Raw genomic sequence first — 23,154 nt, 5'->3', positions numbered from 1 at the left:
CATGGGAATAACTACAAGGCCCCCTTTGCACCTAGATGGGGGGGGGGGGCAGCATATAGGGGAACCAATCACTCCATTTACCTCCTGTAGCTGATAAATGCTCGCTTCTCCTCCTCTCCCTCCTGCAGGCATTTAGTGACCAGGTGGTAAGACCCAGGGGGGGGCCAGGCCTAAACTTAAGGGGCCCCAATATTTCTGATGGCTGTCCTGCCTATAGGTAAGCCTTATTATAGGCTTACCTATAGGTACAAATTATACCTTAGAGTTTACTTCTTCTTTAAATGTTTCACTTTATGCAGTTAAAAAAAAAAAAGACACTGCTCCTGGCTGGATAAAACTTTTTGAACTTTTTTTTCTCATTGATATATGTTCCCTAGGGCAGTGCACACCCCCACTGCCTATTAGTCCGGAAATTGGGAATTTTTAATCTGTCAGGTTTGGCTCTCATTGATTTTAATGGGAATCAGGTTCAGCATCTGAACTGTGAAGTTTGTTGAACCTCGCTCAAACTGAACTCAGCGCAGTTCGCCTGGTCAAAAAAAAAAAAAAAATCATGATTAAATATTACTCTAAAAACACGGCTGATTCGGCTCCAGCATACATGGATCACCATCTGGCCTGAAGGAACTTTTATGGGCTTTAAAGCAGATCGTAAATTTCTCGGTCCTACATTCCTAGAAGTTGGGGTTGTGAGAATGAGCCGGGGTGATGACGAAGCTTCTCCACCCTATGGTCTGGCTAAGACTCCGAGGTCTGTGTTGGCGTGAACTCCGGAGGACAGACTTATGTCATTCTGGCGACAGAACAGCTGCAGAAGAACACAGCCAAAATCTATTCAGGCAGATAGAATCCTCACTGACTAAGTGCAAGCTTTTCTGTACAGTGGATAGATACTTTGTACTGAGTATACACTATATTGTCAAAAGTATTGGGACGCCTGCCTTTACACACACATGAACTTTAATGGCATCCCAGTCTTAGTCCGTAGGGTTCAATATTGAGTTGGCCCACCCTTTGCAGCTATAACAGCTTCAACTCTTCTGGGAAGGCTGTCCACAAGGTTTAGGTGTGTGTCTATGGGAATGTTTGACCATTCTTCCAGAAGTACATTTGTGAAGTCAGGCACTGATGTTTGACGAGAAGGCCTGGCTCGCAATCTCTGCTCTAAGTACATGAAATTTAATGGCATCCCAGTCTTAGTCCGTAGGGTTCAATATTGAGTTGGCCCACCCTTTGCAGCTGTAACAGCTTCAACTCTTCTGGGAAGGCTGTCCACAAGGTTTAGGAGTGTGTCTATGGGATTGTTTGAACATTCATCCAGAAGCACATTTGTGAGGTCAGGCACTGATGTAGGATGAGAAGGCCTGGCTTGCAGTCTCCGCTCTAATTCATCTCAAAGGTGTTCTATCGGGTTGAGGTCAGGACTCTGTGCAGGCCAGTCAAGTTCCTCCACCCCAAAGTCGCTCATCCATGTCTTTATGGACATTGCTTTGTGCACTGATCCAAATTATTTGGTGGAGGGGGGATTATGGTGTGGAGTTGTTTTTCAGGGGTTGCGCTTGGCCCCTTAGTTCCAGTGAAGGGAACTCTTAAGGCGTCAGCATACCAAGATATTTTGCACAATTTCATGCTCCCAAGTTTGTGCGAACAGTTTGGGGTTGGCGCCTTCCTGTTCCAACATGACTTTATGGACCTTGCTTTGTGCACTGGTGTGCAGTCATGTTGGAACAGGAAGGGGCCAAGGAAAACTAAGGGGCCAAGCGCAACCCCTGAAAAACAACCCCACACCATAATCCCCCCCTCCACCAAATAATTTGGATCAGTGCACAAAGCAATGTCCATAAAGACATGGATAAGCGAATTTGGGGTGGAGGAACTTGACTGGCCTGTACATCCTCAACCCGATAGAACACCTTTGGGATGAATTAAAGTGGAGACTGAGCTCACAAATGCGCTTCTGGAAGAATGGTCAAACATTCCCATAGACACACTCCTAAACCTTGTGGACAGCCTTCCCAGAAAAGTTGAAGCTGTTAAAGCTGCAAAGGGTGGGCCAACTCAATATTGAACCCTAGGGACTAAAGCCCCGTACACACGTACCGATCGTCGGCCGAACGATCGGCCGTCTTTTGTCCAGGGCTGTCGTGTCTGTTGAAAACTGCAAAAGACTGCACACGAATTTTGTCGGCCAACAACAGCCGACTGCAGAAGTGATGTCATGTGATGGTTAACTTTCCGTGTCTTTTTTTTTTTCTGAGCATGCCCAGTCTTGCTAATCTGCTGTCTGTCGGCCGAAATCTGTACTGACTGGCGAACAATCGGCCGTTCTGGTGTTGGCCAACAAATATTTTAATGCCTGCACGACAGATTCTGTTCGGCCGAGAATGCGCTGTCGGCTGTCGGAAGCATCATACTAACAAGCCTACAATCGGCTGATCGGTCGTCGGCCTAATATTTACAGCCGACAATCGGTACGTGTGTATGGGGCTTAAGACTGGGATGCCATTAAAGTTCATGTGTGTGTAAAAGTGTCCCAATACTTTAGACAAAATAGTGTACAGTGCCTTGCGAAAGTATTCGGCCCCCTTGAACTTTGCAACCTTTTGCCACATTTCAGGTTTCAAACATAAAGATATAAAACTGTAATTTTTTGTGAAGAATCAACAACAAGTGGGACAAAATCATGAAGTGTAACGAAATTTATTGGATATTTCAAACTTTTTAACAAATAAAAAACTGAAAAATTGGGCATGCAAAATTATTCAGCCCCCTTAAGTTAATACTTTGTAGCGCCACCTTTTGCTGTGATTACAGCTGTAAGTCGCTTGGGGTATGTCTCTATCAGATTTGCACATCAGAGACTGAAATTTTTGCCCATTCCTCCTTGCAAAACAGCTCAAGCTCAGTGAGGTTGGATGGAGAGCGTTTGTGAACAGCAGTTTTCAGTTCTTTCCACAGATTCTCGATTGGATTCAGGTCTGGACTTTGACTTGGCCATTCTAACACCTGCATATGTTTTCTTTGTGAACCATTCCATTGTAGATTTTGCTTTATGTTTTGGATCATTGTCTTGTTGGAAGACAAATCTCCGTCCCAGTCTCAGGTCTTTTGCAGACTCCATCAGGTTTTCTTCCAGAATGGTCCTGTATTTGGCTCCATCCATCTTCCCATCAATTTTAACCATCTTCCCTGCCCTGCTGAAGAAAAGCAGGCCCAAACCATGATGCTGCCACCACCATGTTTGACAGTGGGGATGGTGTGTTCAGGGTGATGAGCTGTGTTGCTTTTACGCCAAACATTACATTTTGCATTGTTGCCAAAAAGTTTGATTTTGGTTTCATCTGACCAGAGCACCTTCTTCCACATGTTTGGTGTCTCCCAGGTGGCTTGTGGCAAACTTTAAATGACACTTTTTATGGATATCTTTAAGAAATGGCTTTCTTCTTGCCACTCTTTCATAAAGGCCAGATTTGTGCAGTATACGACTGATTGTTGTCCTATGGACAGAGTCTCCCACCTCAGCTGTAGATCTCTGCAGTTCATCCAGAGTGATCATGGGCTTCTTGGCTGCATCTCTGATCAGTCTTTTCCTTGTATGAGCTGAAAGTTTAGAGGGCCGGCCAGGTCTTGGTAGATTTGCAGTGGTCTGATACTCCTTCCATTTCAATATTATCGCTTGCACAGTGCTCCTTGGGATGTTTAAAGCTGGGGAAATCTTTTTGTATCCAAAACCGGCTTTAAACTTCTCCACAACAGTATTTCGGACCTGCCTGGTGTGTTCCTTGTTCTTCATGATGCTCTCTGCGCTTTAAACGGAACTCTGAGACTATCACAGTGCAGGTGCATTTATACGGAGACTTGATTACACACAGGTGGATTCTATTTATCATCATTAGTCATTTAGGTCAACATTGGATCATTCAGAGATCCTCACTGAACTTCTGGAGAGAGTTTGCTGCACTGAAAGTAAAGGGGCTGAATAATTTTGCACGCCCAATTTTTCAGTTTTTTATTTGTTAACAAAGTTTGAAATAGCCAATAAATTTGGTTCCACTTCATGATTGTGTCCCACTTGTTGTTGATTCTTCACAAAAAATGACAGTTTTATATGTTTATGTTTGAAGCCTGAAATGTGCAAAAGGTCGCAAAGTTCAAGGGGGCCGAATACTTTCGCAAGGCACTGTATATAGAGAGAGAGAGTATTTTTTTCCTCTACCACCATGCAGTAATCAGGTCCCCTTTCTTTGTCTCTGGCAGCTGCACAGGTCAGTCGTGGCCTCTGGGGAGAAGCAGGCTGAGGCAGAATATCGGATCAGTAAAAGGTAATAATTTCCTTATACTTCTCTGAGTCAGCGTCTATTCTAAATTATTACAAATTTTGGAAGTGCCGAGCATTTTCCACCCAGCTGTGTATCGTGGGCAGAGGCTTGGCACAGCAGGGTCGCCTAATAAGCCTTAATATGGAAAGACACTGCGGCTAGTATGGACGGAAACGACCCTGAAAAATAATATGTTCCGCTTTGTTTGCAGGAAAGAAGGAATTCGTGTAAGTGTATGTAAAGTCTAACAATAAATCTCTGCTAATTGTGTTAGGCAACTCCTATCCCCATATTGATTAATGGTTCCAAATTAATAATAACTACTGCATTATGCATTAGGGGTTAATTATTTATTTATTGTTATTTATTTATTTGTTTATTTTACATTTATTTATTATTATTATTATTTATAAAAAAAATAAAAATTTTCCCCACTCACTTCCATGTTCGTGAAAATAGCAGTGCACGTTGGTTGTGGTCATGTTCACTGCTCTATGCATATTACACATCCCATAGTCCATAGTCTATCTCAGGAGCGAGCAAGAGATGGTAGCTACCCTCTTAGGCCCCATTCACACCTCAAAAACGCTGGAGGAGAAAAAAAATCAATTATTCTCTATGGAGACAGTTCACATCTGCACTCCAAGTCGCCTGAAGCCAAACTCCTTGTAACGGATAATCTGGCACCCCGACTGGGTACCTCCTTTGACGGATGTTCCTAGTGCTTCCCGAGGGCTCCAAGCACTCCACCAGACACCATAACCCCCTCAGACCCGACGAACCGCCGCAGCTTGGTTGGGGTCTCGCTGTCTCCTACCCACCCTGGACCTACGACAAGGTTCCAGGTTCCAGTGGGTGAACCTCTCTTTCCCCAGAGAGTGCAGCAGGCACAGGAACAATCTCTTACAAGAGCTTAGTTATTATTCAAGGGAGTATGAAGAGCATAGCAATCCCTTTTAGCAGATTTCCCCAAAAAGAGACAGGACTCTCGATTGAGGGTGAAGTATAACTCAAACTTTAATGGTACAGCTGCTCTTTTATACAGTTTTCCCCCACACGGTTACCGCCCAGGTGGACCTTGTTGGGAACAGGCCCTGAAAAACAGAGTTTTACACTCCCAGACAGTGTACACAATCCCTCCCCTCTGCCTAATTACAGTATCATATGCAGATGAAATTGTATACAGGAACAGAATTAACCTAAACTAATTATCTAGCCATCTGAACAGAACAATGTGAGGTCATTAACATTTAACAATTGGACAGGCACAATCCACATTCCATCTCAATACACAAACAATAGGGAAAACCTGTCTGACATTGAGGGATATGTAATACACACATTATTTAGGAGTCACAGACTTCATGGCAATGGTCTACAACAGTCTAAGTCTCCCAGTGTAAAGTGGAATTAAATCTTCATATTTCTATATGAAGATATTGCTGACACATATTACTGTCCCACCTGAAGCAATTCAAACCATTAATTATCTGTCTTTCACTCCCAGTGACGGTGAACAACGTCACACTCCTGAAGCTCAAAACATTTCTGGAGCTGTTTTCGTAGCTCGAATTGAGCAGATTTGAGAGTTGTTAGAGCGCTTCTATCCCCAATGAAATAAATGGAAACGTGGCATCTGCGTGTTTTGTCACACGTATTTGCGCAATGTTCTGCTTAAATTAAAAAAATGTAAAAACAAAATACTAATAATAAATGAATAGTAAAGTAAAGTAAAATATATAAAAAATAAAAAAAAATTGTAATAGTAAAGTAAAATAAATACACGAATAACACATATCATCAAAAATAAACAATAAATAAAATAAACAAATATTATGTAATAATACATAAATATTAATTACCTCTAACTTTAAAAAAATATTAAATGAATTATTATTATTATTATTAATAATAATAATAATAATAATAATAAAAAATAAAAAAATATACCGTAATAACGATTAAAATAATATTTATTATAATAATATTATAATCATTTATTATTTTATTTTGTGTTATGGTTGGGGTGTTTAGTTATTTATTATTATTATTATTATTATTATTATTATTAATAATAATATTAATATTATTATTTTATTTTTTTAAGGGTTAGGGGTTAATGTATTTATGTATTTATTTATTATTACTTAGTATGTATTCATTGTATGTATTTATTATTTATTTGTGATTATTTTTCTTTATTTGTTTATCTTACATTTATTAATTTATTATTATTATTATCATTATTATTAATTGTAGTAGTAGTGGTATTAACACCCTAACAAAAAATAAATATTAAATAACCCTAACCCCTAATCCCAAATCCTAACCCCAACTTCTAATCCTAATCCTAACCTAACCTAACCTAACCTTAACTCTAACCCCTTACCCTAACGAAAAAATAATCATAAATAAATATTTATAATAAAAAAATTAAAAAAAGTTTATGGAAAAGCTAAAAAAAAAAAAAAAAACTGAAACACCTAGCAACAAATGATGCAACAGATGATAGTTTTCCCTATTGGCTAAAAAAAAAAAACAATAAAAAGCAAAAAAAAAAAAGAAACAAAACAAAGCTCAAAAAACGCTGTATAGAAACGCGCCAAAAATGATGGAAAAGCACTGAAAGACACTACATTCAGGTGTGAATGTAGCCGTACTCACAGGGGAACCATGGAGAAGGAATGTAGCCACCCCTAAACAGGAAGTCAGATCAAAGCAGAGAGAGAAGATGGGAGATTTGGAGAAGTCTGAGATCAATAAAATGGACTTCTCTGAGTTGATACAGACTTGAATAGAATATATTGCATTTACCCCGAGATTTGCGTCACTTTAAACTGCAAAGGCAGCCAGCTGGGGTCATCCTGCACGTGGTTTGGATTCAGTGGTGCAGCATTTATAGGGTTACAAAAGGCAACAAGGAGGCAACATTTCACCTCCCCACCGCCTGTATCTGTTCAGCAAGTGCAAAAAAAAAAAAATCAATAAATAAATAGCCATTCATCCATCAAGAATTCTTGCGATGTGAAAAGTTCCTGTATTCTCTTCCTCAGGAATATTGTCACTTAGCATTGCACTCCGATATCTCCTTGGTCTATAAAACTCCTTCCCCTGTTATGGAGAAGAGATGGAGGTGTTATTTAGTCCTAACCCTGTGTTCTGTCACCCCAACACACTCCCCCTCCTAGGGTGACAATGCTGATTAGTACGGTTGTCACCCTACAGGAAGTTAGTTAATGGCAGGATCACCCCGGGTACAATAAAGGGGAAGAAGTTCAATGAAAAAAAGGAAAACTAGCAAAGACACCACATTAAAGGACTGGAAAGCTGCAATTCTCCAACTATGAGCCTGATTTTAGCATGAAGGAAAAATAAATAAATAAATATATATATATATACAGTATACATCACATGACCTGCATTGGCTGTGAACCCTGTGGTTACATCACTTGACCAGTAATGGCCATAAACCCTGAGCTGCCATCACATGACCAGCAATGGCCGTGACATTTGTGTTGACATCGCATGACAAGCCATGGCCTCTGACATCACATGACCAGCAATGGCCATGACCTCTGACATCACATGATGAGCAATGGCTGTGAACACTGTGCTGACATCACTTGACTAGTAATGACCATAAACCCTTAGCTGATATCACATCACCAGCAATGGCCATGACCTCTGTGTTGACATCACATGACCAGCAATGACCATGATCTCTGACATCACATAATGAGCGATGGCCATTACCTCTGACATCACATGACCTGCATTGGCTGTGAACCCTGTGGTTACATCACTTGACCAGTAATGGCCATAAACCCTGAGCTGCCATCACATGACCAGCAATGGCCGTGACCTCTGTGTTGACATCACATAACACGCAATGTCCGTGACCTCTGACATCACATGACCAGCAATGGCCTGGAAATTTATGCTGTGTCTTGACAAATGCCATGCTAAGCTTCCCTCCTTGTCACCTTAGGTCGGGACTACAGAAGACTTGTATACTTAACAGACTAAAAGGGATAAAATAGGAGAAGTTCATAGTCAGGGTTTACATACGCTTTATATAAAATAATGGTAATTTTGTTATTTTTGTGCTTGTGTGTCCCCAATCACAGATCTACCTAGTCCCCTGACTTCCATATGTTGTGTTTCAGTGCATGGCTGAAGGACACCGTGGACCCAATCATTAGAAACATTGATGTCCGCATTGCTGCAGCCACCGGATTGAATGTCCAACCTCCTTATGCCGAGTACTTTCAAGTAGTAAACTACGGGATTGGAGGACATTATGAGCCACACTTTGACCACGCTACAGTGAGTACAGCTTTCTGGATGAATAATTTCCCATTCATAGCTGTATCATATTTTTCTATTTAACCTCTTACTGATGTCTGACCTCTGCAGAGAGACCACTGCTTCCACCCAGAGAGCAAAGGACTTATCTGCAGCTTGCTGGCAGGGGACAGGCTTTTCTACTGCTTTCTGAAGAAAACAAAAGTGTTACAATGGAGATTACACATTCCTTTCCCTGCTTGTAATCCTCTGTGTTCTGTTGCAGTCCCTGAAGAGCCCCCTGTACCGCACCAACACCGGGAACCGGATGGCCACCTTTATGATCTATGTGAGTTCTGTCTACTTAGTGGAGATGATTACCTTCCTATTACTTCTTTCCTCATAAACTTATAATTTCAAGGTAAAATGTGCTTTAAGCAGTGTACAATAACAGAGGTATTTTCTCTTTTATTAGCTGAGTCCTGTAGATGTGGGTGGATCAACAGCTTTTATCTATGCCAACTTCAGCACTCCTGTGGTAAAGGTGAGCTCATGCTGGTAGCCTAGAAAAATGTCTATCAGAGAAAGCAACAGATTCCTCCAGCAGGCCAGAGGAATTTAGGAGAGGAGAGTTAGATATAAAAACAGCAGAGTCATCCAGAGTATTTCAGCAGAGGAAAGAGAGATATTAGACAGAGGAAAGAGAGTCCTCCGTGAGTGTAGGGGATTTCAGAGTAGGCAAGTTAGATAAAGAGGCAGAGTCCTCCAGAAGTGCAGAGAATTTCAGGATAGGCGAGTTAGATAAAGAGGCAGAGTCCTCCAGAACTGTAGAGAATTTCAGGGTAGGCCAGTTAGATAAAGAGGCAGAGTCCTCCAGAAGTTCAGAGAATTTCAAGGAAGGCAAGTTAGATAAGAAGTCAGAATCCTTTAGAAGTGCAGAGAATTTCAGGATCGGTGAGTTAGATATAGAGACAGAGTCCCCCAGAAGATCAGTGAATTTCAGGGTAGGCAAGATATTAAAGAAGCAGAGTTCTCCAAAAGTGCAGATATTTCAGGGTAGGCGAGTTAGATAAAGAGGCAGAGTCCTCCAGAAGTGAAGAGATTTCAGGGTAGGGGAGTTAAAGAGGCAGAGTCCTCCAGAAGTGCAGAGAATTTCAGGATAGGCGAGTTAGATAAAGAGGCAGAGTCCTCCAGAAGTGCACAGAATTTCAGGATAGGTGAGAGTTTGCAGAGTTTTTCCGGAGAGAAAACTAGATAAAGGAAGGAGCAGAGTCCTCTAGCAGTGCAGAGTTTTTCTGGTGAAGAGAGTTAGATAAAGGAAGGAGCAGCGTCCTCTAGAATTGCAGTTTTTTTTTCAGAGATAAAAGTTAGATAAAAGAAGCAGCGGAGTCCTCTAGCTATACAGAGATTTTCTGAAAAGGAGAGTTAGATAAAGGAAGGAGCAGAGTCATCCAGCATCGCAGAGTTTTTCCGGAGAGGAGAGTTAGATAAAGGAAGGAGCAGAATCCTCTAGCTATACAGAGATTTTCTGAAAAGGAGAGTTAGATAAAGGAAGGAGCAGAGTCATCCAGCATCGCAGAGTTTTTCCGGAGAGGAGAGTTAGATAAAGGAAGGAGCAGAATCCTCTAGCATTGCAGAGTTTTTCTGGAGAGGAGCATTAGATAAATGAAGAAGCAGAGTCATTTAGCTTTTACAGAGTTTTCTCAAAGAGGAAAGCTAGATAAAGGAAGGAACAAAGTCCTCTAGCATTGCAGATTTTTCCAAACAGGAGAGTTAGATAAAAGAAAGAGCAGAATCCTCTAGCATTGAGCAGAGCAGAATCCTCTAGCATTGAGCAGAGCAGAGTCCTCTAGCATTGAGCAGAGCAGAGTCCTCTAGCATTGAGCAGAGCAGAGTCCTCTAGCATTGAGCAGAGCAGAGTCCTCTAGCATTGAGCAAAGCAGAGTCCTCTAGCATTGAGCAGAGCAGAGTCCTCTAGCATTGAGCAGAGCAGAGTCCTCTAGCATTGAGCAGAGCAGAATCCTCTAGCATTGAGCAGAGCAGAGTCCTCTAGCATTGAGCAGAGCAGAGTCCTCTAGCATTGAGCAGATCAGAGTCCTCTAGGGAAAAAAGACCTCCAGCAGTTCCAAGTATTTCAGAAGCAGAAGGAGCAGAGTCCACCAACAGCATAGGCTATGAATGTACAATACACGTGTGCTAAGTATGTAATATGAGTTCACATTTTCCTCTGTTTTCTTTCTAAGAACGCTGCCATTTTCTGGTGGAATCTGCACAGAAATGGTGAGGGAAATGGGGACACACTTCATGCCGGTTGCCCTGTTCTGGTGGGAAATAAATGGGGTGAGTGTCGACCTTCTAATAAGGAAATTGGTACAATACATTTATTTTATCTTCCATGATCTTCTGGTGATCTGACCTCTCCACAGGCTCTCCTGACATCTTCTCTCTAGAAATAGTCTGCACCACTGGAGGTGCCTGCATGGGCAGTCGCATACCCTGGAGTTCAAAAACTTGGGGTGCTCTATAGTACAAATCGATCCAGCTTCTGTGGTTGAGAGCTTGGGTCTACATCCATATGTACTTCAATGGGTCCATGGGTATGATGGGATGTCCTTGTGACTAATAGTGAAGGACGGGAGGGGGCCGACCCCAAATCTTGACTTCTAGAGTGAGACAAGATTTGTATAGTAGAGTACTCCAGGTTTTGGGACTACAAAGAAGGGATATCCATCTTTTGCAGATACCCACAAGTGAAAATATATGGATGCAAAAACTCCAGATGCCAAAGTCCTCCTGTAGGGGCGGAGCTGGGACCTCATCTCTTCCAAATGAAAATATCTTTAAATCTCCTCTAGATATTGAAGTGTTTACAAAAGTAAAAACCTTTTTGATTTTGGATAGAGCAGGACAGGGTTACACCCTCTGTTGCGTTTTTATTGCTGTGTGCCCATTAGAGAGGTACATCCATCTGTATTGACTATTGTCGCTGAAACAGAGTGGGAAATCCAACATTTTAGAGTTGTCCCTAGAACAGGAGGTGAGGGGAAATCCTGCAATCAGTGGTGTATTTTGGTTTTGTGCAGACCTAGGCAAGACTAAGATTGTCCCACGCAATCTAAATTTTTCCCACCCATTCCTTCTTAGGTGGCTATTCAGGGCCTCTGGTGGCTATGCAGGGTCTCTGGTGGCTGTGTGAGGGTCTCTGGTGGCTTTGCGGGGTCTCTGGTGGCTTTGCGGGGTCTCTGGTGGCTGTGCAGGTCTCTGGTGGCTGTGCAGGGTCTCTGGTGGCTATGCAGGGTCTCTGGTGGCTATGCAGGGTCTCTGGTGGCTATGCAGGGTCTCTGGTGGCTTTGCGGGGCCTCTGGTGGCTGTGCAGGGTCTCTGGTGGCTGTGTGAGGGTCTCTGGTGGCTGTGCAGGGTCTCTGGTGGTTGGGTGGGGCCTTTGGTGGCTGTGTGAGGGTCTCTGGTGGCTATGCAGGGTCTCTGGTGGCTATGCAGGGTCTCTGGTGGCTATGCAGGGTCTCTGGTGGTTGGGTGGGGTCTCTGGTGGCTATGCAGGGTCTCTGGTGGTTGGGTGGGGCCTTTGGTGGCTGTGTGAGGGTCTCTGGTGGCAGTGCAGGGTCTCTGGTGGCTGTGCGGGGTCTCTGATGGCTATGCAGGGTCTCTGGTGGCTGTGCAGGGTCTCTGGTGGCTGTGCAGGGTCTCTGGTGTCTGTGCGGGGTCTCTGGTGGCTATGCAGGGTCTCTGGTGGCTATGCAGGGTCTCTGGTGTCTGTGCGGGGTCTCTGGTGGCTATGCAGGGTCTCTGGTGGCTGTGCGAGGTCTCTGGTGGCACCCCCAGTGTCCACACTCACTTCACACCCTCGGCCCCCACACTCACCCCATGCACCCCCAGTGCCCACACCGACATTTTTTCAGAGGACAATTGTCAGCTGGGTGATATAGCTGGTTTATACAAGGTTATGACCAGCCAGCTTCCATAGCACCCAGCGGGTCTCGGCATCACCAGGCATCATGTCTGCAGTGGGGGTCTGGGGCAGATTGGGGGTGCAGGGTGTCTGGGCTATGTTCCCCCTGCCCTGGCTCTCCTGCACTCTCTTCCAGGGAAGAATCGGGAAACCTGCAGCGAATGGCTATGAATCCGCAGGGCAAGCCTCTCCTCCTCCTCCCAGGTTAAAAGGAAGGCTGTTGAAGAGGTGGTGGAAGGAAGAGCGGCGGCCGTGCCCAATCCCAGTGCGAGGCAGGGAGAGTACAGGGAAGGAGGGCAGGGTCTCACGTTGCTGCTGTCAGGTCCCACATTCCGAACAATGTTGGGAATGTTGCACGGGTGGCGAGGGCAAAAATGCCCCCCCAGGCAAACGCCTTGTTTGCTTTACAGTAAATACGCCCCTGCCTGCAATGGGGACACCGATTCCGAGGACACCTGTCTAAAGCAGGAATGTGCGAAAATTCTCAGTACATTCGATGACTTCACAAATGTCGTTTGAAAGTACTTCAAAATTGAAAGACATTTGATTTTGGACCGAATGAACTTTCCCAAAAAAAAACCACATTCATTGTTAGAAATTTGTTCAATTCGTAAACATTTTTAATCCTGATCCTTAAAATTTTTCCCATCACTGGGGGTCAAAAATGAACGTCGATGACCCCACTAATGATCTGAAAAATAAACAAATGTTCTTAACCACTTAAGCCCCGGAGGATTTGGCTGCTAAAAGCCCAGGGGTTTTTTTGCGATTTTTTTACTGCGTGACTTTAACGGACAATTGCGCGTTCGTGCGACGCTGTACCTAAACAAATTTGACGTCCTTTTTTTCTCACAAACAGAGCTTTCTTTTGGTGGTATTTGATCACCTGTGCGATTTTTTGATCATGCGCTATAAACAAAAAAAGAGTGTCAATTTTGCAAAAATAACAATATTTTTCACATTTTTTATATGAAATTCCCCCCAAAAAAAATGTAAAAATCAAAATTTTTTAACATTTTCGGCCAATTTGTTTTATGCTACATATGTTTGCTAAAAAAAAAAATCGCAAAAAGCGTATTTTGATTGGTTTACGCAAAAGTTATCGCGTTTACTAACAAAGGGAAAGATTTTTGTCATTTTTGGTGTTTTTTTTTAACGCGTAATGGCGGCGATCTGCGATTTTATTTTCGGTACTGCGACATTGGGGCGGACAGATCGGACCCTTGACTGACATTTTTGACACTTTTGGGGCTACCAGTGACATTACTACAGTAATCAGTGCTATAAATATGCACTGTTACTGCAAAAATGACACTGGCAGGGAAGGGGTTAACTGTATTGGAGAGGGAGGGGTTAAGTGTGTCCTAGGGGCGTGATTCTAACTGTATAGGGACAATGCTATTGGTGTAAAAACAAAGATCAACGGTCCTACATAGTAGAACCGTCTGATCTTCACTTTTACACCAGGGAGAATGACGGGCGGCTTGTTTACATAAGCCGCTCTGCCTTTCTCCCTTCACTGGAGCGATCGTAGTGTGACCGGCGGACATCGGGTCCGCCGGTCACACGCACTGACTTGTCAGTGAATGAGCCGCGGCGGGCACGCGCCCGCCCGCAATTGGCTCTCAAGTCAGTGACAGGCGAGTGACGTACCCATACGTCACTCAGCCTGGCCGGGGCTGACCGCCGCAGTATATAGTCCTGCGGCATTCGGCAACCGGTTAAAAAAAAATTCATAAAAAAAAAATTCATAAAAAAAAAATTCTACTCATTTATTGGCAATGTTAAGAGGGAAATCCCCCCCCCCCCCCCACTAACTTCTTCATCTCTTCTACAGGAAGTGAAGTGAAATCTCTCCAATCGGACACACACACAGCAAAAAAAAAAAAAAAAACAAATTATTAAGTTTTGAAATTTTCTGTATTAAATCCAAAACTAAAAAAAAAAAAAAAAGTTTTGGAGTTTTGGCTATGTGTACACTTTAAATTCTTCTCACCGCCGTTGTTCTTTCACGTACTGCGCCACAGGCAGGAACAGGTGAAATCGGAGGCTCGGTCTGTCTCGGAGATCAATGGGAAATGTTTGATGTCTCAGGAATTTGGCTTCTCAGTAAATATTTTACATGTTTAAATGTCACATGTGCAGAAGGTCAGTTTGTATGTGTGATGTGACTTGACAGATATCTGTAGGAGAGAGAAGAGTTTGTGCTGATGGCTTCATTCCTCCTATGATTAGGATGTGCCCCTACTTAGCGGGCAGTGCGGTCACCAGGCTGATCTCCTCCAATGTAAAAGCAGGGAAAGTGCTCCGCTAATGAAAGGGTGTATTAACCACTTCTGGACCGGAAGATTTTCCCACCTTAACCACTTTACCGCCAGAGGATTTTGCTGTCTCACGTCCAGGCCACTTTTTGCGATTCGGCACTGTGCGACTTTAACTGACGATTGCGCGGTCGTGCGACGCCGTACCCAAATGAAATTTACGCCTTTTTTCCCACAAACAGAGCTTTCTTCTGGTGGTATTTGATCACCTGTGCGATTTTTACTTTTTGCGCTATAAACAAAAAAAGAGCCACAATTTTGCAAAAAATAACAATATTTTTCACATTTTTTTATATGAAATTCCCCCAAAAAATGTAAAAATCTAATTTTTTTAACATTTTTGGCCAATTTGTTTTCTGCTACATATATTTGGTAAAAAAAAAAAAATCGCAGTAAATGGATTTTGATTGGTTTGCGCAAAAGTTATTGTGTTTACTAACTAAGGGAAAGATTTATGTCATTTTTATTGTTTATTTTTTTTAACGAGTAATGGCGGCGCTCTGCGATTTTTTTTTTTGCGGTACTGCGACATTGCGGCGGACAGATCGGACCCTTGACTGACATTTTTGACACTTTTGGGGGTACCAGTGACATTTCTATAGTAATCAATGCTATAAATATGCACTGTTACTGTAAAAATGACACTGGCAGGGAAGGGGTTAACTTTATTGGAGAGGGAGGGGTTAATGTATGCCTGGTGCTTACTGACGTGTGTGGGGGGAGGTGACTGAGTGACACAGGGACAGATCGCAGGTTCAGCTATGCTGAATCCTGTAATCTGTCACTGTTGTCACTTAGGAGATCCGCCCGCTTTGTTTACACAAGCGGGCGGATCTCCACACTCGATTCCCCGACGATTGGTGAAGCGCAGCGGTGATCACCGCCACTCCTCCCCTGGCCCGACTCCCACTGTGACTGAATACAGCAGGAGCGAGCCTCCGGCGGCGTGCGCGCGCCGCCCACAGGGGGGGGGGGCAGCGACGTAGGTCTACGCCGCTGGACGATATCTATCGAGCCACTTTGCCGCAGTACGGTCAACGTGACTGGTCGGCAAGTGGTTAATGACCAGTCTATTTTTTGTGATTCGGCACTGCGTTATTTTAATGAAAAATTGTGCGGTCATGCGACGCTGTACCCAAATAAAATTGATGTCCTTTTTTTCCCACAAACAGAGCTTTATTTTGGTGGTATTTGATCACCTCTGCGATTCTTATTTTTTGTGCTATAAACAAAAAAATAGCGACCATTCTGGGAAAAAAAAAAATATATATATTTTTCTTATTCTGCTATATAACATTCCCAAAAAAAAATAAAATTTTTTTTTTTTTAACATTTTGGGCCAATTTGTTTCTGCTATATATTTTTGGTAACAAAAAAAAAGCGTATTTTGATTGGTTTGCGCAAAAATTATCGTGTCTACTAACTACGGGAAAGATTTATGTCATTTTTATTGTTTTTTTTTTTTGCTAGTAATGGCGGCGATCAGCGATTTTTAGCGGGACTGCAACATTGCGGCAGACAGATCGGACCCCTGACTGACATTTTTTACACTTTTGGGGGGACCAGTGACATTACTGCTAAAAATATGCACTGTTACTGTAATAATGACACTGGCAGGGAAGGGGTTAACATTATGGGTGATCAAGGGGTTAAATGTGTACCTAGTGGCGTTTCTAACTGTATGGGGGTGGGGCTTGTGAAATGATCATAGAGACCTGTGATCCTATATAGAAGGATCACAGGAGCTCTGTAATCATTGCAGGGAGAAGAACGGTCAGCTGTGTTTACAACATCCGACCGTTCTTCTCTCTCAGCGGGGAACGATCGCGGTTGTCAGGCGGCAATCGGAGCCGCCTGCCACATGCATTAGAGTCTCCGCTGCCGAGTGGAGCTAGCTGCAGGTGCGCGACCGACGTAGGTCTACGTCCGTTCGCACAGGAGGGAGGGCCAGCTTGCTGCAGTAAATCTACGGTGGGCGGTTCAGAAGTAGTTAATATTGTGAACTAGTATAAAAAAGTCCAATAGATGTATAGGAACATCAATCCACAAAAGGTAATCGCAGCAAGAGAACGGACCAGATGTGAACGTTCGAGGCAGTTAGAAGGGTGACTAAGAATGATAACTTCACACCCAAGGTGAGTAGTAATAATCTGCTTACCAGATTCTGAGACCACTATATTATAGGTGGTCAGATGAAGCGTAAATCAACATGTCACGGAATGTCATGGAAAGGCCAGTCAGCAGACACAGACGAATTTGCGGAGGATGTAAAACAAAAAGTGCTTGCATTAAATGATAACACTTTTTTGAAAAGTGTATATATAGGTAGTGCACTTACAAACTCCAGGATTTGAAATAGCATAAGAGCGGCTGTTCCTGTGGGCTTTTCTCATGTCTTCGACTATGGACAAATCCAGCCAATTGGATGATGCAAAACGTGAGGACGTCACCGCCACTGACCCCCTATGCGTTTCGTCACAGATGACGTCTACTGGGGTTGATCTCCTCCAATGTGGTCATAAGCAAAGAAGGGAATCTGAAAGGGATATTCCAACTCCATTGGGTGGCCGCCACAGAAAATAAAGTTTAGATGGTGGGGTGGAGAGGTAACACGATTTATGTCTGCTTTCAACAAAATACTTTAAATTACAATACAAAGTGATTTAAATGAAACTTATCTAGAGCCAAAACTTTTTTTTTTTTTTGTTCTTTTGGATAAAACGAGGAAGGGTGGAATTAGAGCTATGGTCAAAATTTAAATGTGTCATGTAGCATACTGTATAATATTCCACTCCTGGGGGCTCGGGATGGCCACTGTGGGTGTTAAACAATTTTGGATACTAAATCACAGGCGAGCAATTGAACCAATTCAATACTGGGCACTTTCACCCCCTTCCTGCCCAGACCAATTTTCAGCTTTCAGCACTGTCACAATTTGAATGACAATTGCGCGGTCATGCAACGCTGTACCCGTATGACTTTTTATCATTTTTTTTTCTCACTAATAGAGCTTTCTTTTGGTGGTATTTAATCACCAACATCCACCTACAACTGTGTCTCCCTTTTGTAAACTGTGTCTGAGCAAAAGCCGGTTCGATGCCCCACTAGAGACTCTCCCCCTCCCAGGCAGCCCTGACTGAGCTGTCCCAGCTCCCCCCAACTGCCCCCTGCTGGCTAGGTCGGGAACCCGGATTTTACCAGTGAATAGAGTACCTGGAGCGGAGCTTTAACCTGGAATGGGGGGCCAGGAAGAGTGGGAAGGGGGTCGAGTTACTGCACCATGGGCCTCTGATTTGTACTTGCCCCCTGGGACGAAAGTTGCCAGTCAGCCCCTGCTCGCAGTCTCTGCTCTAATTCATCCCAAAGGTGTTCTGTCGGGTTGAGGTCAGGACTCTGTGCAGGCCAGTCAAGTTCCTCCACCCCAAACTTGCTCATCCATGTCTTTATGGACCTTGTTTTGTGCACTGGTCCAAATCATTTGGTGGACGGGGGTTTATGGTGTGGGGGTTGTTTTTCAGGGGTTGGGCTTGGCCCCTTAGTTCCAGTGAGGGGAACTCTTAAGGCATCAGCATACCAAGACATTTTGGACAATTTCGTGCTCCCAACTTTGTGGGAAGAGTTTGGGGACGGCCCCTTCCTGTTCCAACATGACTGCGCACCAGTGCACAAAGCAAGGTCCATAAGCACATGGATGAGCGAGTTTGGGGTGGAGGAACTTGACTGGCCTTCACAGAGTCCTGACCTCAACCCAATAGAACACCTTTGGAATGAATTAGAGCAGAGACTGCGAGCCAGGCCTTCTCGTCCAACATCAGTGCCTGACCTCACGAATGCGCTTCTGAAAGAATGGTCAAACATTCCCATAGACACACTCCTAAACCTTGTGGACAGCCTTCCCAGAAGAGTTGAAGCTGTTATAGCTGCAAAGGGTGGGCCAACTCAATATTGAACCTTACGGACTAAGACAGGCGTCCCAATACTTTTGGTAATATAGTGTATTTACCTAGAAAAATGGTGATGTGTTCAATACTTATTTTACCTGCTTTTCAATGGAAAATGTTTGCTGTTTTAGAGCCGGTTCACACTGAGGCGATCCGACTTGCTGGGGCGACCTGTGAAGTCGGGGTGCACAGCGCACGGCGACCTCGGAGCAGCATGCACGGACTTCATATCATTGAAGTCAATGCAGGTTGCTCCAGGTCGCCCAAAAGTAGTACAGGACCCTTTTTCTAAGTCGGAGCGACTTGTGTCGCTCCTATTAGAACGGGTCCTGTGCTAATCTATGGCAGGCGACCCACCGCGACTTGTCAGGCGACTTAGTCGCCCAAGTGTGAACCGGCTCTTAAAAAATGTACTTTTGTAATAAACTTGCCATTAAAATTCCCCCATATCTATGAGTTTTTTAACGCTTTCTGAATTTTAGTATTTGAACTAGGGATGTGGCACTTTAAGTTCAACCAAATAATTTACCTATTTTACTCGCTGTATATCTGAAAATGTAACATTCCTGATGTACTGACGGCCTCATTTTTTGAGGCCCGAAAATGCCAGGACAGTACAAATATCCCCCAAATTACCCCTTTTGGAAAGTAGACAGACTTGGTATTTGGTAAGGGGCATGGTGAGTTTTTTTAAGTTGTAATTTTTTTGTCACAATGATTTGGAATATGAAGAAATTACATTTTTTTTTTTTCACAATTATTTAACTGGTTTGGCAGTGATAAGGGACACGGACTGGTGACAGTATGTTACAAAAAAAATGAATAATTTATTTTCAGTTTTTTAAATATTTTTTTTAATATACATTTTTTTCTTATTTTATGATTTTTTTTTTTTTGTGTTTACATACTGTGACCAGAGCAATACAGTGTTACCATGGTGATCAGGATGTTTTTTTTTTTTTTACACTCTATGGTTGCTTACAACAGTGAATTTCACTGATATAAGCAACCATTTTTTCTGAATGAAATCTATTCATTCAGTGTTTACTATTGTGATTGGCCACAGCTAATCAGATGGTACAGATGGGCTGTGATTGGCCCTGTCTGTACCATGTGATCACTGTGGCCAATCACAGCAGATCACATTACAATTGTACACACTGGATAGCTTCCATTCATGCCTTTACTATACTACTATACTAATACTATTGTATTGATCTCTGTGATTGGGCACAGTGATCACATGGTACAGACAGGGCCAATCACAGCCCATCTGTACCATGTGATTAGCTGTGGTCAATCACAATAGTAATCACATGATACAGATGGGATGTGATTGGCCCTGTCTGTACCATGTGATCACTGTGCCCAATCACAGAGATCAATACAATAGTACACAATGAAAGGCATGAATGGAAGCTATCCAGTGTGTGCAATTATAATGTGATCTGCTGTGATTGGCCACAGCGATCACATAATACGGGCAGCGGGATGGCACACTGATCTGTCATCGGTGGCAGATCGCGCTGCAGCGCGGCTCATGAGCCGCACGTGTGCCACGTTCTGGGGAGGATGTCTTATGACGTCTAACCAGAATGGTGAATGTCCCACCCAGCTGTCATTTTACTATAGGCTGATCGGGAAGGTGTTAAAGGTTTGACATGTTTGGTATTCTATTTCTTCAACACAACCTTATATTTTATATTAGACCTAAAAATGTAGGTAATGTATTTTGTTAGCGGCTACTAAAATTAACTTTAGTGTATTTTTTTACTGAAATTTTGGTTTGATAAACCATTACACTAATATCGTGACATAAAAAATTGTAACTACCACCATTTTATTCAGCGAGGTTGCTTTCAGAAAATACTGTATATATACGGTTTGGGGGGTTTTATCTAATGAGTGCAAAACTCCTCCCAACAGGGAGCAGGGATGAGTTTGGGTTTGGTTCAAACTTGGAAGTTAGCTGTCATTGCTGGGCCAATGAACTGCACGTGGGGGGATTCCTGGCACACACAAAGGAGGGGGATACTTGCAGGGGAGGACTGGGCTAGGGGGCAGGGGGGGAAATTTACCCCCAGTCACTTTGATGCCCCGTAAAAAGGCTGCACAGCTTCTGCCACAGACATGCCTAAAGGATTAGAAGTAAAAAGTCCCCACTGCTGACCTTCTGAGTGCGGGATGAAGACAAGGGCAGACCGCAGGTATCCCCCCCATGGATGGTGTACACTGTGTCTGAGCAGAGGCTGGTTCTATGCCTCACTAGAGACTCTCCTCCTCTGGCCAGCCCCCACCAAGCTGTCCCAGCTCCCTCCAACTGCCCCCTGTTGGCCAGGTCAGGAACACGGATTCAGCCTTTGAGTAGAGAGTACCTGGAGCGGAGCTTCAGCCTGGAATGGGGGTAAGGAGGAGGCCAGGAAGAGGGAGAGTTGGAGGGGGGCCGAGTCGCTGCACCATGGGCCTCTGGTTTGTACTTGCCCCCTGGGCCGAACATTGCCAGTCAGCCCCTGGATGCTTGTGATATTATTACCCTAAATGGGCACATGGCTATATTGTCCATATTACTATTGGGCCATGCGCCTATATTAGGTCAACGGTGTCATGAGCAGGGCGTTTTTTTCCTTAGGGAATAGGTGAAGGAACTTCCCTTTTTAAGTCACCCCTTGTTTCCGCCCCCCTACCCACCTCCGAGCACCGTCTCTTGGTTCCACCCCCTACCCACCTCCCAAGACCACCTTTTTTTAGAGAATACAGAAGCATGTAACATTTGTGGTACTAACTAAATTGTATAGAACTTGTTAATGATAACAAGAAAAGCAGAAACTAGATATCCTGCAGCCAACAACAATAGATCACCCACAACAAAATACCCCCCTCCCCAGCAAAAATAGACTCCCACAGCAACAACAAATCTCCCCGCAGCCATCATCGATAGACCCCCCCCCCCCCAGCAATAATGGGCCAGCCACCTACAACAAAATACCACCCCATCTCTCAGCAACAATAAACCCCCATGCAGCAACAACAGATCTTCCAGGAGCTAGCAACAATAGACTCCTCCCTCAACAGTAGATCCAGCCCAGCAACAACTGACCCCCCTGTCAACATAAGACCCACCCCCAGCAACAATAGCCCCCCCCCCCTTCTGCTAAAATAGATCTCCTCTAGTGACAATCGATTCCCCTGCTCCACAGCTCCAACAGACCCTGCAGCACATCCCACCACCCATTGCCATTCAATACATCAATTTCTAGAGGTTTCGGAACTGCATTGCCCTGCGTTCCCTCTGAAAAAAAGCCCTAATAATGAGCATCCCCGCCTCTATGTTTATGTCAGCTGCCAGCGGGTAATCACCTGCCTGCAACTCATTGGTCCGGCAGCTAACTTCTGCCCACCCTACAGCTGGCATACACAAGGGGGTAGGATACTTGTGATATTATTACCCTTATATGGAAGCATGGCCATATTAGGTCATTGACATTGATCTAATATGATCATGTGTCTATATTAGGTCAATGGTGTCATGAGCCTCCCCATCTCTATGAGCATGCCAGCTGTCGGCAGGGAATCACCCACCTACAATTCATTGGCCCAACAGAACCCAAGCCCAAACCCAAGCTCATCACTATTCCTGAGCCTGAGTCTGCATATGTACCAACAGCTTCAGGAAAAACCCATTTAATTGTTTTTATCACACAACTGTTTTGGTATTTATTTTAATTTAATTTTCTGATCTCACTTTTACCCATCCCAGTGGCCAATAAGTGGATCCATGAGTACGGCCAGGAGTTCAACAGACCGTGTACCCTGAACCCTGATGACTGAAGAGCTAGGGGGGAAGAGAAGGTGATTGATGCCTCCCAAAGCACCATGAAGGCGGATGGTGGGAGCAACGGGTCTCATACAGAGGTCATCACAAGTGACATACAAGTCAAGGAAAAGCAAGCCTGGATGCACCAGGAGGAACACCTTACAAATGTACAATGAAGGAGATGTGATCTCTGGGTTCTGTAGAGGCAAAAGATAGGAGGTTTCCAGTTGTGAAAAAAAGATGGACGAGGTGGACGAATAAAAAAAAGGGGAGTGATGGTCACATACAAGGATGGACTAGCCCACACTGCTGACCCCGCCCTCCCGCTCAGCACATCATCACTTCCTCTGCTGTGTGTTCTCCTTCTACCAGCTCAACACAATAGGGTCTATTTGTAAAAAATTGATCCACGTAACGTGTCTAATATGCTTATTTCCTATGATCATAAGCTCCATCAAGTGGCCATAATGCGGTATTTTCCTGAAATGCTTCAATCAGGAATATACCC

The 23,154-nt window shown here is 43.8% G+C and overlaps 1 protein-coding gene across 1 annotated transcript in view; it reads left to right on the top strand.

Annotated features, from left to right (window-relative positions):
- P4HA3 (prolyl 4-hydroxylase subunit alpha 3) overlaps positions 1-22,817 on the top strand; it is a 140,715-nt gene extending 117,898 nt beyond the window's left edge. Inside the window, exons 8-13 of the mRNA XM_082247764.1 lie at positions 4,258-4,322; positions 8,486-8,645; positions 8,890-8,952; positions 9,079-9,147; positions 10,847-10,943; positions 22,590-22,817. Coding sequence (XP_082103890.1) covers positions 4,258-4,322; positions 8,486-8,645; positions 8,890-8,952; positions 9,079-9,147; positions 10,847-10,943; positions 22,590-22,660 — 525 coding nt within the window. The 3' untranslated portion in view covers positions 22,661-22,817. The remainder of the gene's footprint in view (positions 1-4,257; positions 4,323-8,485; positions 8,646-8,889; positions 8,953-9,078; positions 9,148-10,846; positions 10,944-22,589) is intronic.
- Positions 22,818-23,154: the final 337 nt, after the last annotated feature.

This window comes from Pelophylax lessonae, assembly GCF_965119305.1.
Source record: "Pelophylax lessonae genome assembly, chromosome: 2".
NCBI lineage: Eukaryota > Metazoa > Chordata > Amphibia > Anura > Ranidae > Pelophylax > Pelophylax lessonae.
This window is presented reverse-complemented; position numbering and strand designations above follow the sequence as displayed.